Source organism: Cucurbita maxima, unplaced genomic scaffold (genome assembly GCF_002738345.1).
Source record: "Cucurbita maxima cultivar Rimu unplaced genomic scaffold, Cmax_1.0 Cma_Scf00043, whole genome shotgun sequence".
Taxonomy (NCBI): Eukaryota; Viridiplantae; Streptophyta; class Magnoliopsida; order Cucurbitales; family Cucurbitaceae; genus Cucurbita; species Cucurbita maxima.
The window spans coordinates 694698-712568 of record NW_019272059.1 but is presented as its reverse complement, the minus strand read 5'-3'; the positions used below and the strand labels follow the sequence as shown (position 1 = coordinate 712568).

The window sequence follows — 17871 nt, the reverse complement described above, 5'->3', positions numbered from 1 at the left end:
AAGCATGTATTTGATTGTGATGAGAAAAATGCATTAATTGATAAAGTCAAGACTCTTGAGCATGATTGTGGTGAAAAAGATAAATTAATTAAATTGCTCAAAGAGAATGAATCAAATAATTTGCAAGAACTTGGTAGGGCTAAGGAATCTATTAAAATGTTAACAATAGGTGCTCAAAAATTAGATAAAATACTTGAAGGAGGTAAGTCATATGGTGATAAAAGAGGATTAGGCTATATTGATGAATGTTCTACATCTTCAAGTTCTAAAACAATCTTTGTTAAAGCATCCCCTATCTTGCCTAAATCTAACACATGTAAATTTGTATCTAAGTATGATGAATCTAGATTTGTGCCTATATGTCATTATTGTGGTGTTGAAGGTCATATTAGACCTAAGTGCTTTAAATTGAAAAATTCTCAAAATATTCATTTAGGAAGAAAAGTTTCTCAAAATACAAAGTTTAACAATGTTTTAGAAAATAATTTTTCGAATAAAAATAGAATACACAAATTTAGTCCAAGAAATAAATTCTTGCATAATGTCGTTTGTTTCTCGTGTGGTAAGTTTGGACATAAAGATTATTCTTGTTACTTATCTAAATACAATGTCTTTAATATGAATGCAAATATGAAATGGATTCCTAAATTTGTGAATACTAACTCTCTAGGACCCAAACAAGTATGGGTACCAAAAGGTCAATTTTGAATATCTTTGTTTTTAGGTTTGTTTGAAAGCCTCCAAGAAAAATAAGTGGTACTTGGATAGTGGTTGCTCAAGACACATGACGGGTAATCCATCCAAGTTTGTCAATCTTTCCAAGAAGGATGGTGGCTTAGTAACCTTTGGTGATAACAAGAAGGGTAAAATAATTGGTAAGGGTACTATAGGTAATGACTCTTGTACTCTCATTAAAAATGTATTGTTAGTTGATGGTTTAAAGCATGACTTACTTAGCATTAGTCAATTATGTGATAAAGGTTTTAGAGTTGTATTTGATAAGAATAATTGCATAATTGAAAATGCTAGTGATAGAAAAGTTTTGTTTGTAGGAAATAGAGACGATAATGTGTATACTATTGATTTGAATGATTGTCCTACAAATGATAAATGTCTTTCGGTTTTGATTGATAACTCTTGGCTATGGCATAGAAGACTAGGACATGCTAGTATGTACTTGATTTCAAATATTTCAAAAAATTCATTAGTGAGAGGTCTCCCTCAACTTAAATTTGAAAAAGATAAAATTTGTGACGCTTGTCAAATGGGTAAGCAAACTAAGTCTTCTTTCAAATCTAAAAATATGATTTCTACTACTAGACCTCTTCAACTACTCCATATAGATTTATTTGGCCCTTCTAAAATAGCTAGTTATGGAGGAAATTATTATGCTTTTGTGATAGTGGATGATTTTTCAAGATTTACTTGGGTTTTGATGATAAAACATAAGAATGATGTTTTGAAAAGATCTGCTAGTTTTGTAAAAAGAGTTCAAAATGAAAAAGGGTTTTTAATTACTAAAATTAGGAGTGACCATGGGGGAGAATTTAACAGTGTTGCCTTTGAAAAATTTTGTGAAGATAATGGTTTTTCTCATGACTTCTCCTCTCCAAGGACTCCTCAACAAAACGGTGTGGTTGAAAGGAAAAATCGTACTTTACAAGAATTTGCTAGATCAATGTTAAATGAGTATGATTTACCTAAATATTTTTGGGCGGAAGCCGTTAATACCGCTTGTTATATTTTAAATAGAGTTTTAATTAGACCTTCATTAAATAAAACTCCTTATGAACTCTGGCATAACAAAATTCCAAATGTTGGGTATTTCAAAGTTTTTGGTTGTAAATGTTTTATTTTGAACAACAAAGAAAAGCTTGGAAAGTTTGATTCAAAAACGGATATTGGTATTTTTCTTGGCTATTCATCTACTAGTAAAGCTTATAGAATTTTCAATAAGAGAACTTTAGTTATTGAAGAATCTATGCATGTGGTATTTGATGAATCTTGCAATAATATTTCTAATGAGTCTATTTGTAGTGATGATTTAGAAAGAAATTTTGGAGATTTACTCGTTAGTGACAACGGCAAAGAAATTGTTACGAGTAAAGAAGAGATGAGCTTAAAGGAAGAAGGCTCTTCATCAATGCCAAAAGAATGGAGGTATGCCTTGTCTCATCCCAAGGACTTGATTCTTGGTGATCTCGAACAAGGTGTGAAAACTCGCTCTTCTATTAATTTATTTAATAATCTTGCTTTTGTTTCTCAAATTGAACCAAAAAGTCTTAAGGATGCCGAAAATGATGAGTTTTGGATTTTAGCCATGCAAGAAGAGCTAAATCAATTTGAAAGGAACAAAGTTTGGGAATTAGTCCATAGGCCATCTAATACTTCTATTATTGGAACCAAATGGGTTTTTAGAAATAAAATGGATGAAAATGGGAATATCATTAGAAATAAAGCTAGGCTTGTAGCTCAAGGTTATTGTCAAGAGGAAGGCATAGATTATGAAGAAACTTTTGCACCCGTTGCTAGATTAGAAGCTATTAGAATGTTACTTGCTTTTGCTTCTTACAAAAATTTTGTATTATATCAAATGGATGTGAAAAGTGCATTTTTGAATGGTTATATTATGGAGGAAGTTTATGTAGAACAACCTCCCGGATTTGAAAATGTAGAATTTCCTCATCATGTCTATAAGTTGAAAAAGGCTCTTTATGGCTTAAAACAAGCTCCAAGAGCTTGGTATGATAGACTTAGTAATTTTCTTATTGGGAATGATTTTAAAATGGGCAAACTCGACACTACACTCTTTATTAAGATTAAAGAAAACGATATGCTATTAGTGCAAATATATGTGGATGATATCATATTTGGTTCTACTAATCCTTCTTTATGTGAAGAATTTTCTAAATGTATGCATAGTGAGTTTGAGATGAGTATGATGGGAGAACTCAGTTTCTTTCTTGGACTTCAAATCAAACAACTCAAGAATGGTATCTTCATCAATCAAGAGAAATACACTAAAGATTTGCTCAAAAGATTCAAGTTCAATGGAGGTAAGATTGCAAGAACTCCCATGAGCACATCCACTAAGCTTGACAAGGATGAAAAAGGTAAAAGTGTGGATATTAAAGCTTATCGAGGTATGATTGGATCTTTACTTTACTTGACCGCTAGTAGACCCGATATTATGTTTAGTGTATGTCTTTGTGCTAGATTTCAATCTTGTCCTAAGGAATCTCATTTACATACCGTTAAGAGAATATTTAAATATTTGCTTGGAACTATTGATCTAGGATTGTGGTATCCTAGAAATGTTGAATTTAAATTGGTAGGATATTCTGATGCAGATTTTGTCGGAAGCTTACTTGATCGTAAAAGTACTAGTGGAACTTGTCAATTTCTTGGTAGTTCCTTAGTTTCTTGGTTTAGTAAAAAGCAAAATTCGGTTGCCTTATCTACTACCGAAGCGGAATATATTGCGGTTGCTAGTTGCTGTGCTCAAATTCTTTGGATGAAACAAACTCTTTGTGATTTTGGATTAAAGTTTCATAGTGTGCCTATATTTTGTGATAATACAAGTGCTATTAATTTAACTAAAAATCCTATTCATCATTCTAGAACTAAACATATTGACATTAGACATCATTTTATTAGAGAGCATGTGCAAAATGGACATATTATTCTTGATTTTGTAAACTCTAATAATCAACTGGCCGATATTTTCACCAAGCCATTGAATGAAGAAATTTTTTGCAAAAATAGGCTTGAGCTTGGTATTATTCGTTGTGATATATCTTGAATTTTATAATTTTTGAATGCATGTTTTTAGGGGGAGCCATTATGTCATTATTAAATGCATTCTCTTTCAATTGTTCATTTTGATGATTACAAAGGGGGAGAAAATTAAGAAAAATATGTTCTAAATTTGTTATTTTATAATTTATGAATCATTTACTTGGTATTTCATAATTTCTTGAGGCATTAATATAAGGGAGAATATGCTCTTGAGTGAAATTTATGATAATATATTAGTATGTAGTGATATTATTACATGGATGTTGTATTATTGGTTTTTATGAATTTTTCTTTAAATGATTTGTCATCATCAAAAAGGGGGAGATTGTTGGCTTATTGGCCCTTGATCTCACATTAATTAATTTCAATGAATTAATTATTGATGTTTTGATGATAACAAACCTACTTTTAATTATTAACTATTTTCAGTTTTTTGAACTGTCCACAGTATAAGGTCGGGAATAACGATTACAACAACTTTTCAATTACTCAAATCAGAGCTAAAACGAAGAAATTAGAGTCGAGACAACATACCCGACGTGATGATGTGGCAACAAAATCAAAATGATGGACAAATCAAAATATATCAAAGTATGACATTTATAATATTGGAAGAATAACACATGGTGGAGTTTTTCTTATTATTACATTTCTAAATAAAATTATTTTTACAAATATAAATTTGAATATAACCGTTACTCACATCGAATTTTATTATTACTATATTATATTATTATATTATTATATTTTAAAATTTTGGTAGTTACTCACATCATTTTTATTATTATTATATTATTATATTTATAATAAATTTTGAATTACATTTTACCGTTACTCACATAACTTTTTATTATTATTATATTATATTACTATTATATTAAAATTTTGAAATAAATGAATTTAGAAAATTTTCTTACTTAATTACTTTTAATCTCCACCTTCCATTATTCCTAACACAATCCAATGGTCAATATTCAATCCTAGCCACTTTTCTCCTCTATATAAACTCATCTTCCCCACATTTTTAAAATATACAACTTACATACATTCTTCAATCCTCATTTGTTCAAAGTCTCCATTGTTTATTGCTCTCTCCAAGCTTACAAGTTTATTTCTTTTCATCTTATTCTTGAGAGGGATTATTATTATATTGTGAGGAAATAGTTGTCAGTATCCCAAATTGTAAATCTACTCTTTGAGAGAGTTGTGGTGTGTTATTATCAAACTCAAATACTTGTATCGGTTTGATCCTGCGTCGTTGAAAGGATTGAGTTTGCTCTTGAACTCGTAAAAAGAGCGGTGTACCGGTTTGGCTCTGATCCGTGGAAAGAGTCGGAAAAGTTCTTTATTCAAATTCCCAAGAGGCGCTTGGGGAGTGGAGTAGGTCGAGTTTGACCGAACCACTATAAAACTACGGTGTCATTTTCTCTAACTCTTTCCTATTTAATTTCAAGATTATTATTATGTTTATTGCATGTTCTACTTGATTATTGTTTTGACTTGAATTATTTTGCTTTAGTAATTATCATCTTCTACTTATTTGTAAAAAGTTTTATCATTAGAAAAATTAATCAAGTTTAAACACTTTTATCGTTAAAACCCTATTCACCCCCCCTCTAGGGTTGCCATACCGATCCAACAATCTTGTGATATCTCACATTGGTTGAGGTTTGAGGGGAAGCTCGAAAGACAAAACATAAAGAGACAATCTCTACTAGCGGTGGGTTTGGACCATTACAATGGTATTAGAGTCAAACACCAAGCAATGTACTAGTTAGAAGGCTGTTACTCGAATGAGGTAGACACGAGGCGGTGGACCTTGAAAGGGGATGAATTTGGTGGGACTATTACACATGGTTAAGTATGTAATCTTCAATTAAAAAATAATATATATATATATATATAAAAAATTCTAAATTTAAAAACAAAATAAATACAAAGATACTGATCTAATCATAATATTCTTTAAAGTGATTAGTTTTTTTAAAAAAGAAAAAATATATATATAGTTGAAAAAAGGTAAGAAGAAACTAGTTAGTCATGGTCAAACAGAATCCAAAGGGCGGGAAATAGGTCCCACCGAAAGAAACGTGGCGTTATTTCACTGGTCAGGGAGTGTTAGTTTTCAGGACTCATCTGATAAGCGTCCACGTGTCACCTTCAGATGATCCAAACCTTCCATTTGTTGTTTCTAAAAAAACCGCTTGGCTCCTCTCTGGTGTCACCTTCAGATGATCCAAACCTTCCATTTGTTGTTTCTAAAAAAACCGCTTGGCTCCTCTCTGCCCCACCCATTTTAGCCTCTCTGCTCAAGAGAAACTTCATCATATATATATATATATATATAATTAAGACAAATCAACATTCTTCGGTCATCACAAAGCGGATTTCATCATTCCATTTTCAGTCTTCTCTACTGATCTCAGTTCTAGTTCACTCAGATTCTCAGAGAGTGGAGCTTTCGCATTTTTCAAGATGTTCGTGAAGAAACTCGTCGAGAAGGCTTCGCGGAAGGTTAGCCACTCTTAAATTTCTTTTTCTCATTCTTCTCTACTTCCGATCATCTTTACTGAATCCTCAACAGTTCACTCTCGATCGGACTCTTTTGATCTATAATGCTTCAATTTCTTTACCGGATCACTGCTTCGATTGAGTCGTTCTGCTGTGTTTGTGCTTATAGAATCTACCACGCTTAGCTTGAGTGAAAACAGAACCTCGCATATCGAATCGGTACCAAATTTCTTCCGCCTTTCGCAATGAGATTTCAAAATTGATAAATGCGGAGTTCATTGTCTTGTTTCTGTTCACTATTTTTTTTTTTTTTAAAAAATTCCTGGAAAGTGTAGGAAAATGAAAAAATTGTTGCATTCTTGGAATCTGTAGAGGAAGTGTAGTTTTAGGGGTTGGAATTTCATAGATTTGAAGCCGATTCCAAATGTGATGCGTTTTATTATGATTTTATCCTTCCTCTATTTCGATTCTGCAAATCGGCCGAAGCTCCCCGAGTCGAAGAAGAGAAGAGGAGAAGAAGGAACTGTCACACGTGGATGTGGATTTTTAGTCTTTTTTTAATTGTTGAAAAAGCATTGATCGTCGCGACTGGAGGAGTCGGCAGATAACGCCAAAACCGATATTTATTGGTTTATAATTTATTCGTTAACATGAAAAGAGAATACAGTAATAGTAGTATTTATTAATTTTTTTAATAGTGAAAGAAAATAAATATTTATTTTTTTTTTAAAAAATAATGTTGGAAACTTTTTATGCTGAGTTAGGTTAGTTTGGATGCAATTTTTTATTTTATTTTTAAATTTTAACTGCAAAAGTTAAAGTTTAAATTTGAAGATAAAAATAAAATATTTAATTAAAATATGAGACGAAAAGTATTCAAATTGATGCTTTTATTTAATAACTGAATTCATGAGGGAGACGACCAGTTCACGTGATTTGGGTAAAGAGATGAAATATATATATATAATCAGAAATGGAGGAGTTGTACAGAGCTAATAGTATCTGCCCATGTCCAGAGGTTGGACATGGATTGCCCAAGTGAACGGGAATCTGGTCATTAAATTTATTTCAAAGCGCAGTCCGGAAATATTTATATTTTTAATTACACGTCGACCCTTCATTTATATTATTTTTCAAATTTTATTTAATTATCCCTTTTAGCTCATTTAATTGTCTACATTTATATAATGTTCGAGTAGTTTTGCAATTTATTTCCCATTATTTAATTCATTATGTTTTCCGTGAAATGATAGAAATGTATAGGAGAAATTAGTCGTCTACTAATTCTTTAAATTTTAGAAATTGACATAAATTTAGATTTTCTTTTTCAATGGCCTAATTTCTCCACTTTTAGAATAATAGCAGTGGTCGAATATTCTTTCTGTTATATGCTCTGTAAGAAGGAAGAAGAAGAAATGGAAAAATGAAAGTGTTGTAGTAATTGCCATGTTTATGATGCACAGACAGGAAGCACCCTTGATGGTTTAAAAGGAAGCGAGGTGGAACCACGCCTTGCCTTCCACTATGGCGTTCCTTCAGGCTCTACTATTTCTGCTTATGACTCCATACACAACATTCTTGCTCTTTCTACCAGGTACCTTCCCTTCGTCCCACCCTTAATCATAACTTACATTTTACAAATTATTCTCTAATTGAGTGTTTAACTTTCATTGTTTATTGTTATTGGTAGCGATGGTCGAATTAAGCTATTTGGAAAAGATAACACTCAAACTCTACTCGAGTCTAAGGAGGCAACTCCTAGCAAGTTTTTGCAAGTATACTCTCATTCTTACGTTTTCAATTCTGTTTTTATTAAACATTTATCTTCAGCTTCTTCCAAATAAGTTGAACTCTTAAGATATTGTGATTATTAATTTTCAGTTCATGGAGAACCAGGGATTCCTTCTTAATGTTACTCCAAAGAACCAAATTGAGGTATCTCACTTAGAGGAGACTTATTTTAATATCATACCATTGCGGAGGATCGTGATTTCTAACGGAAGATACTTGATTGTGATCCGGTCTAATATAACATCCTTACTTTGACAAACCTGTTTGTGTAGGTATGGGATATAGACAGGAAGCTTTTGTCACATGTGCATGTTTTTGAGGAAGAAATCACCTCATTCACGATCTTGCAACAGAATCCTTATATGTAAGTTTGTTCTAACCTAGACCTGTTATGAGCGTCCCTGTGTTAGAAATTACGAAGCTCCACAATGGTATGATATTGTCCACTTTGAGCATGAGAGCTTATAGCTTTGCTTTTGGTTTCTCCCAAAGGCCTCATTCCAATAGAGATATATTCTTCTTAATTAGCCGACGTGGGACTCCTCTCCCAACAATCTTCAATAACACTCTGTTCCTCTAAAACTTGCAGATATGTTGGGGATTATCTCGGCAATGTTTCAATTTTGAAGCTTGACCAAAGTCTCGGCAACATAGTACAAATGAATTACATCATACCTGTTTCAGCCTCAAGGGGTGAGACCCATTCTCTTCCCTCCCTCTCTGAATTTTCTTTGAACATCATTCTCACAAATTGTTTATAGTATAATTATGCATACCCCATCATTTTGTTCAGGAAATCCAGCTGATGTTACCAGTGACACCTCTGTAAACCACATACTACCACAACCGACCACTGAATTCAAGAGGTAATAATGGATACCATGGCCTTGACTCATACAGCTATGGTAAGGTTATCACTATAATCTTAGTTTCTACTCCTTGTAGAGTGCTGCTAATATTCAAGGATGGCTTGATTGTTTTGTGGGGAATTAAAGAATCCAAATCTATTTTCATCACGGGGGGGAATAACATGCTATCTTCATATCAAGAAGCAAAGAAGGTGACTTCTGCATGTTGGGTTTGCTCTTTAGGAAGCAAAGTTGCTGTAGGATATAGCAATGGAGATGTTTTAATATGGGCTATTCTTTATGGCCAAAATCCAAAAGCTGAATCAGTTTCAGAGAATAGCGGCCGCACTGGTCCTTTGCATAAGCTTAATCTCGGATATAAGTTGGACCAAATTCCTATTGCATCGCTGAGGTGTGATTATATGGATGCTAAAACAAGTCGACTATATGTTATGGGTGCCTCTTCAAACTCCCTGCAGGTACTATAGTTTAAGATGAAACTGTTCCAAATACTTTTCAGTTAAGCGTATTACTTTTTCAATATAGGTTCATGCTTGTCCAAGGCGTGTTGCCTATAGCCACATGGCAGATGTCTCGGTCTTGCTTGTCTTGGACATGTTGTCCATGGTTGCATGCATGTTCCAAACCCCTTTTACATGCTTTCATCTTAGATAGGTCTTTACCATTTCACGTTGGGTCAATACGGGGTGTATGACCGTTTACCAAAACCATGTCTACACCCGCCAAAGCTAAAATGCCCCAAAATGTACTATAGTGAAAATGACTAGTTGTCATTTCTTCCTACCCTGAGTTATATGCTATTTAAGCCGCAGTATTGCTTAATTTGCTTATAGTCATATGACGTTGCTTTCTTCAATTATTCGAATCATTTTCAAATGTCTTTCCTCGCTCACGTTTTCTAAACCTTTTCTCGCAACATGACTCGAGACTCGAACATACGCCGACATTCATTATATTATGCATGCTTGTACCACAGCAGACCTAAATTTGAAGTGAACTAGCATTTAATTATTTTGGCCGCAGGTAGTGTTGTTAAATGAGCAAATTGAAGCTCGCATGATCAAACTGGGGCTACAGTTGTCCGAAGCTTGCATTGACATGGAAATCATTTCAAGCCTCAGTGATCAGAGCAAGAACAAACAAGATTATCTACTATTGCTTGGAAAATCTGGGTGTGTTTATGCCTATGATAATTGCTTGATTGAGAAATATCTCCTACAACAGTGCCAATCCAGGTCGGCAACCTCACTTCCAAAGGAGGTTATGCTTAAGATTCCGTTGCTTGATTCAAACATAACTGTGGCAAGATTTTTCACCAATAATTCTTGTTCTCTACATCCTTCAGATGAGGTATGTTTAAAGCGTAAATCATTCCATGCTTTTATGCATTCTAATCCTCATCATATATCACTGTCTTATATGTGCCATTGTAGGATTACATTCAGCGGATAAAGGACATTCCTTCCCTTGTTCTTTCTGAGCCAAAACCAAAGGAAGTAGTAACATATTTGAATACGGTCGATTTTGGTGGATTTTCTAAGGTTGAGAATCTGTATATATCAGGACATAACGATGGAAGCGTAAATTTTTGGGATGCATCATGTCCAATTTTTATCCCAATCCTTTCACTACAACAACAGGTAATATTTTTCTTATCTGAGTTATGATAGTTCAAATAAAAGAAATTTTAGTTTCTTTTCGTATCTTTATTTTCTTTCATTAGCTTTATGTTCATAATTGTGGACTCTATTTCCGCTACTTGGACATAAGTGTTAGAAACCACGACTATTCACAATGGAATGATATTGTCCACTTTGAACATAAGCTCTCGTGGTTTTACTTTTGGTTTCCCCAAAAGGACTCATTCTAATGGAGATGTATTCCTTACTTATAAACTCATGACCAACCCCTTGATTAGCCGATGTGGGACTACTTTCCCAACCATCCCCAGCAATCCTCCCCCTCAAATGGAGTCCTCTCAAACAACCTCTCCTTAATCAGACTTGACTCCTTCTCTGGAGCTCTCGAACAAAGTACACCCTTTATTCGACACTTGAGTCACTTTTGATCGAGGCTCACAACTTCTTTATTCGACATTTGAGGATTCTATTGACATAACTAAGTTTAGGACATGACTATGATACCATGTTAGAAACCACGATTCTCCACAATGGTATGATATTGTCCACTTTGATTATAAGTTCTTATGGTTTTACTTTCGGTTTCCCCCAAAAGGCCTCATGCAAATGGAGATGTACTCCTTGTTTGTACACCTATGATCAACCCCTTAATTAACCAATGTGAAACTCCTCTCCCAACAATCCTCAACAATAACAATCCTCACCAATGAGTTGCACGCACGGATATCAAATGATTTGATTTGGGCATGTGTTTTTTACCCTTTAATTATAACTAAAAAGCTAATATATTATTAATTATAATGCAGAGTGAGGATGATTTTTCTTTAAGTGGAATACCGGTGACAGCATTGCATTTTGACGGCAGTTCCCAGATTCTTGTTTCTGGAGACCATAGCGGCACGGTGAACTGATATGTTTGAATCATTTTACAAAACTGAAAATAACGGCTTGTTAATGGTTTAATGTTGTGGCTTCTGTATTCATCAGGTCCGTATCTTTAAATTTCGACCAGAATCTTATGCGGCAGACAACAGTTTTATGCCTTTCCAAGGTAGTTTTACTGTTATGAGTTGAGTTTTCCATGTTGCAAAGTGCAATGATGTTCTAAAAGTAATCATTCGCATACCCCAGGCAGTACAAAGAAACGGAACAATCATATTATCCAGAGTGTTAAACTTGTACAAGTTGATGGTTCAGTACTTGTAATCAGCATCAGCCTCAGATCAAATCATCTTGCTGTTGGAACTGATAAAGGATATGTGAGCTTATTCTCTTATTTCACACTTTCTTTCTTGGTTTTTAATTGTCGCAATAAAATTCTAATTTGTTGTAACTTTGATCATTTTCGACAGATTTCTCTGTTCGATATACAAGGGTCGAATCTGATATATCAAAAACGTATCGCCAGTGAAATATGTAGCGGCATCATTTCTTTGCAGTTTGAGAGCTGCAATTTGCAGGGTTTTGAGAAAAATGTTCTCACTATTGCGACAAAGGATTCTTCTATTTTGGCTCTTGAAAGTGAAACGGGGAATACATTGAGTGCAAACATGGTTCATCCCAAGAAACCCTCCACCGCTCTATTCATGCAGATTTTATGTAAGATCTATACCTTCTACTCGTTTTCTGTTTTTACTTGAATCATCTTCATAAGACAATTCGATCTATACCTTCTACTCGTTTTCTGTTTTTACTTGAATCATCTTCATAAGATAATTCTCACCCGATGATCCAACCTAATACAAAATTAACACCTCCTTATACAAAATTCGGATCAACCAAGAAATAATGTTAGAATTAGATTACCTCTTCAGATCAAAGATTCGAGAATCAAGATTTTGAACCTTGTTCTAAATTGAAATTGAGTCACTCCACAATTGAACTTGATCAGACTTGATTGAATGACTCAAATGCAATCTATCATAAGAATGACTTGAAACTTCGAAATAACAAAGATGATACTCAAATTTCTAAGAGAGTAAGTCTCAACTTGAGAGTTCAATTTCATTCATCCAAAAATCTCCCTCTTACCTCATAATTTGTAGGTATTTATAGTCCCTATTTGAGAGAAACTTCCAACTCTTCAAATATCCACTAAAGAGGTTAGTTGCTATAATTTACTCCCACTACCCTATGGCCACTTTAACAAGTAATTTCCCACATTTTTTCCCGCTACAAGAAATTATGAAACTAAAATAATAAATTATAAATCAAGTGCAATTTACTTCAACGGTGCATTTATTCATTATTCATTTCCCAAGCTCCAAATGTCCTTCCTCTCCTCCAAACATGTTTGACCAATAGGGCTCCATCGATCAAGTAGAAGAATCATGCTGAATTATTTTGGTTTGGATTGGTGCAGATGGACAAGATGCATTAACCAGAGGGTCAGTCATGTCAGACGATCTTGAACTGGGAAAACGGAGCAATCCAGCTGTGGATGGTGTGCCAAGACAGTCATTGGTATTACTATGTTCTGAGAAAGCTGCGTATATCTATTCCTTCGTGCATGCTGTTCAGGTAGCCATCATCTGCAGCCAGCCCCCACCCATTTGAATTACTTTTCTACATCATCATATGAGACTACCACCACTGTCATTGTTCCTTCTTCTCAGGGAGTAAAGAAGGTTCTTTACAAGAAGAAGTTTCACTCATCATGTTGTTGGGCTTCCACCTTCTACACTACCTCAGATGTTTCCCTCTTGCTTGTTTTTGGCAATGGGAAAATTGAAATAAGGTGCTGCCTTTTATTCACTGTACCACAGCTTTATGAACAATACTAACTTAAATAACCCACCAATCATAGGTCCTTGCTGGAGCTCTCTCTCTTAAAGGAGACTACAGTAAGAGGCTTCAAATATTCTCCTTCAAAACTTGATTCGTTGCCTGAAACCACTGCATGTTCTTCCAAGGATGGAGAACTTCTTGTGGTAAGATCGCTAAATGCTTTTGTTAATTTTTTATGTCTTATGTGAGCATGTGCTTTGATTTTCGTCCTCTTTGTGAACAGGTGAATGGTGATCAAGAAATTTTTGTCATCTCTGTATTGTGCCATAAGAAAAGCTTTAGGTATATATTTTTTCTTTTCGTGTAACGATTATTAGAAACCACGACTCTGTAGAATGGTATGATATTGTCCACTTTGAGCACAAGCTCTCATGATTTTGCTTTTGGTTTTCCCAAAAGGCCTCGTGTCGATGGAGATGTATTTGTTACTTATAAACCCATGATTTTCAACTTAATTAGTCAATATGGGATTTACTCATTTCAATAATCCTCAACAATTCTCCTCTCGAACAAAATACACCATAGGGTCTCCCTTGAGGCCTATGAAGCCCTCAAACAACCTCTTCTTTCTCTGGGAACCCTTGAACAAAGCACCCGTGATCATCATCTTAATTAGTCAACGTGGGGCTACTCCTTTCAATAATTCTCAACAACGATGTCTTTATTTATTCGACATATTAATTTGTTACTTCAAGAAGTTTGTTTTTTCTCCAGGATTATGGACTCTGTCAGTCACATATACAGGAAAGATTACGTGATTCCACCGGAAGGGTCCATTGCACACAAGGAGAAAAAGAAGGTAGAAACATTGCTTGCTTAAACTGTAGCAATAACAAGAATGTTAAATCAAAAGGGTAACAACAACAACATGTTTTTGTGAATGCTAGGGGGGTATATTTTCTTCTGTTTTCCAAGAGATTTCTGGAAGCAAAGCAAAGAAGGCTCCTGATATGGAAGCAGAAGATAGTAGAGAAAGTGTTGAAGAACTTAGCGTAGTGTTTTCAGCTTCCAACTTCCACAGGGATGTTAAGACTGCTGAAGGTACTGAAAAGTTGGTCGAAAATGAGGACGAGCCTGCGTTGGATATAGGTATTCATTCAATCCACGAGCTAGTCTGCCATCATTTACTTAATGGTGTCTAAATCTTTTCCCATCTGTGTTTCAGATGACATCGAAATTGAAGATGCTGTTGAAAAACCAAAAGAACAGAGCATGTTGGGTTCTCTCAATAAGCAAAAGTTGGCCAGTACGTTTAACTCTTTTAAAGGTCATTTCTCTACCAACCTCCACAAAAGATGGAATCTTTTTTTGATGCTTTCTAATTGCTGGATATTTGAACTAATTTGGTTCTCAAGAGTGTAAAATTATATATTAACTGATACGGTATGTATGTATGCGTCCTAAAAAATTCAGGAAAGCTAAAACAGATGAAGGCGAAGACAGAGAAGTGCTCGAGCAAGGAAGAGCAAGTTGATTGGAACGCAGCAGAAGCAGATAGTAAGGCAGGTGCAGTTGATCAGATCAAGAAGAAGTACGGGTTTTCATCAGCCGGTGTAAGTATACATTGCCTGCCCGCCAACCATCTCAACATAGATAAATCGTGAGACTAGACATCTCATTTGGAGGGTGAAACGGAACATTATTTACGAGGTGTGGAAACCTCTCATTCCCTTTAGTAGACGCGTTTTAAAACCATGAGATTGACGGTGATACATATCGAGCTAAAACGGACAATATCTACGAGCGGAGAGCTTGAAATGTTATAAATGGTATCGGAGCCAAACACCGGGCTATGTGCCAACAAAGACGCTGGCCTCCAAAGGGGTAGATTGTGAGAACTCATATTGGTTGGAGAAGAGAACGAAACATTCTTTATAAGAGTGAAAATCTCTCTCTAATAGACACGTTTTAAAAAAAATGAGGCTGACAACGACACGCAATGGACCAAAACAAACAATATATACTAATAATGGACTTGGACTCTCACGAGATTGCTCAAAATCGATCACCATCCCTTTTTCTTTGCTTGCAGGAAACAAGTGATGCAAAGATGGCAGAAAGCAAGTTGCAAGAGAATGCAAAGAAATTACAGGTCGGTCCAAATGTTCAGGCTTCATTTTCTCTTTTCTATACAAGTCCCCATCATTGAATTTGACATAGGGAGGATTAAACAATACCTGATTATGGAGATATCATATGTTAGTATCTGTTCATTACGTAGGGAATCAACCAAAGAGCTACAGAAATGCAAGACATAGCGAAGTCATTTTCATCCATGGCAAATCAATTACTGCGAACTGCTGAACAACATGGAACACGTAATTAACTCTCTATCAATTTTATTTTTATTTATTGTTTATATATTTTGATTGCTTTTGTTGTGCATAATTAACTTGAAATTCTATGTAGCTCCTCCAAATCTAAAATTACTGTACCAAAATTTCCACTTACCTAGGACATTTACCATCTGTGGCTTTGTATGTTGATCGAAATGGTTAGCACTAAGCTGGGTAATCATAAATATAAACCACTGTAAAATCCAACAAACAGTAAATAAATTTGAAATCATAAAGATCCGCCACCAACTTATCACAAGTTTAGACATACCCTGCCCTAAAACTTACTTAAAAGTAGAACAGCTAATGCTGCTGTTCCAGCATGTTCAACAGTAGGGCATGAACTTGATCTGTAGCACCATCCCTATTACTTGGATTCAACGTAAATATATTTGCCCCTGGATGATTTCTCAGCCTTGCAACTTGTTCATAAATTCACAGTTCACACAAGTTAGATTCTGTGGAATCACCATACAACACAAAAAACCCTAAACCCAAATCTTAATTCAAGTGAAAGACAAAGCTGAGTATTGAATTTATGGGAATAATGTACCTCCAGGTATATCCCGTCCAGACTTGGGGATTGGGATTGAAGCCAAAACTGGAGTATTTGATTCCAAAACCTTAAGAACTGCCGGGAAAAATGATGAACTAAACAATTCCATCTTCCCAACCTCGTCTATGATGAATAGATCTGTATCTTTTTCAACCTGCCAGATACACCATTTCTTCAGAAGTTATGTTAAGGCCATAAATCCGTAACCTCGAAGGAGAACGCTTTCCTGTTTTTATTTATTTATTTAGATAAACACGATGGAGAACACTGTCTTTTCATCCTAGACAGAGATCATTGCTTTAGCCATTCAAAATAGAGTTCTTCCAAATCTTTTCAAAAGTCAAGTGTGAGTTCTTCATCTGTGCAGATTCTAAGTTCCTAATAACCCATGTTACCTGCAATTCTGGTAATGCCAATGACTCAAATGATGCTATATCAACTTTATACCTCCCAACAGTGGGCCATCTTAAAGACTCTGAGCTGCAATGGATATCAATATAGTTACAGGAAACATAAACATAAACATGCTCAGGGCACAAACAAATTTGAGCGTATGAACTTTCTGTTAAAGTTCATTAATTTTGAAGACTACAAACACACATCCATAGATGTTACTCTAAAATATGGATTTCAAAAGGTCATAAAACTACATATGGAGATTTCTATAGGCTTGGACACTTTTAGAACTCAAGGACTCTTCCAAGTAAGGTTGCAGCAATGCAACCACTCATATATTACGAAAAATGATAGCACATACACTGTCAGGACAGAGAATGTTAAGAATATATGAAAAATGATGAACAGTTTACAGTGACAAGTCGTAAGTCGCCATAGTTGAAGAACAAGGCCTCACGGCATAGAACATGTTCATCCTAGAACTTCAAACCTATACCATGCTAGAACTCCAAATTTAGTTCACATTGCATTGGAGTTTAGATGAGAAACGGAGCAAAGGAGAATCACAAGCCATTGCATTACAAATTAAGCAAATAATCCATAAATTCCCACAGAATTGGAAGAAAATGAAGAATCAGAGCATCAAGTATGGAGCCTAATGAACCAGCGGAAATGAGAGAATGAGATAATAAGAGAGAGAGAGAGAGAGAGAGAGGTGAGCACCTGGACACAGAGGTCGAAGCAAGGGGAGATGTTCGGCCATCTAAGGTAACGACTTCAAAGCCGCCACGCTGGCTTCCTTGCCTGACTTCTCCTGTGACAACGGAACATCCATAGCAAAATCGATCGCAGAGAAACAAAAAGAGGAAGAAATCTACTTCTTACGAGTATAGAAGCCTTTGATCTTCAAGTTAGGGTTAGAGGCTTTAAGCATCTCAAATACCCTGGCGATCAGAGTGGTTTTGCCCACAGCCTACACCCAAACAAAACATGATCACATTTCTTTTCATTCAAATGTATTCATCCAAATCCATTTTACGATCTACGGCGGAGCAAAGGCTTACCGGAGGCCCCGTAACCAGCAAGCACCGCCCTGGCCCTCCCATCTCTCTGTTCTTCCACGCTTTTGAAATTGCTACCACTAGATCACATTAATCTCTCTCACGATTGGTTTATTTAAATCAATT

The 17871-nt window shown here is 35.1% G+C and overlaps 2 protein-coding genes across 5 annotated transcripts; one reads left to right on the top strand and one right to left on the bottom strand.

The window, feature by feature from the left end:
* Positions 1-6150: 6150 nt before the first annotated feature.
* On the top strand, positions 6151-15851 carry LOC111470235. The gene is made up of 24 exons (XM_023115783.1): positions 6151-6312; positions 7773-7903; positions 8000-8084; positions 8191-8244; positions 8373-8464; positions 8690-8793; positions 8894-8966; positions 9046-9427; positions 9993-10319; positions 10403-10609; positions 11416-11511; positions 11597-11660; positions 11741-11868; positions 11962-12208; positions 12972-13129; positions 13225-13346; positions 13416-13539; positions 13620-13678; positions 14111-14195; positions 14284-14485; positions 14562-14663; positions 14810-14949; positions 15429-15488; positions 15618-15851. The coding sequence occupies exons 1-24, from the start codon at positions 6274-6276 to the stop codon at positions 15720-15722; spliced, it is 3186 nt and encodes a 1061-aa protein (XP_022971551.1). The 5' UTR covers positions 6151-6273; the 3' UTR covers positions 15723-15851.
* Positions 15803-17859, bottom strand: LOC111470238 (cancer-related nucleoside-triphosphatase homolog). 4 transcript variants are annotated; one of them, XM_023115789.1, is made up of 7 exons: positions 17749-17859; positions 17570-17657; positions 17408-17498; positions 16684-16768; positions 16282-16442; positions 16021-16156; positions 15803-15926 (listed from the first exon to the last, which is right to left on the bottom strand). In XM_023115789.1, the coding sequence occupies exons 1-6, from the start codon at positions 17788-17790 to the stop codon at positions 16036-16038; spliced, it is 588 nt and encodes a 195-aa protein (XP_022971557.1). In that variant the 5' UTR covers positions 17791-17859; the 3' UTR covers positions 15803-15926; positions 16021-16035. The 4 variants fall into 4 exon arrangements, with proteins under 4 accessions (XP_022971557.1, XP_022971556.1, XP_022971558.1 ...); XM_023115788.1 differs by having other exon boundaries at positions 15879-16156; XM_023115790.1 differs by having other exon boundaries at positions 15879-16154; positions 16286-16442.
* Positions 17860-17871: the final 12 nt, after the last annotated feature.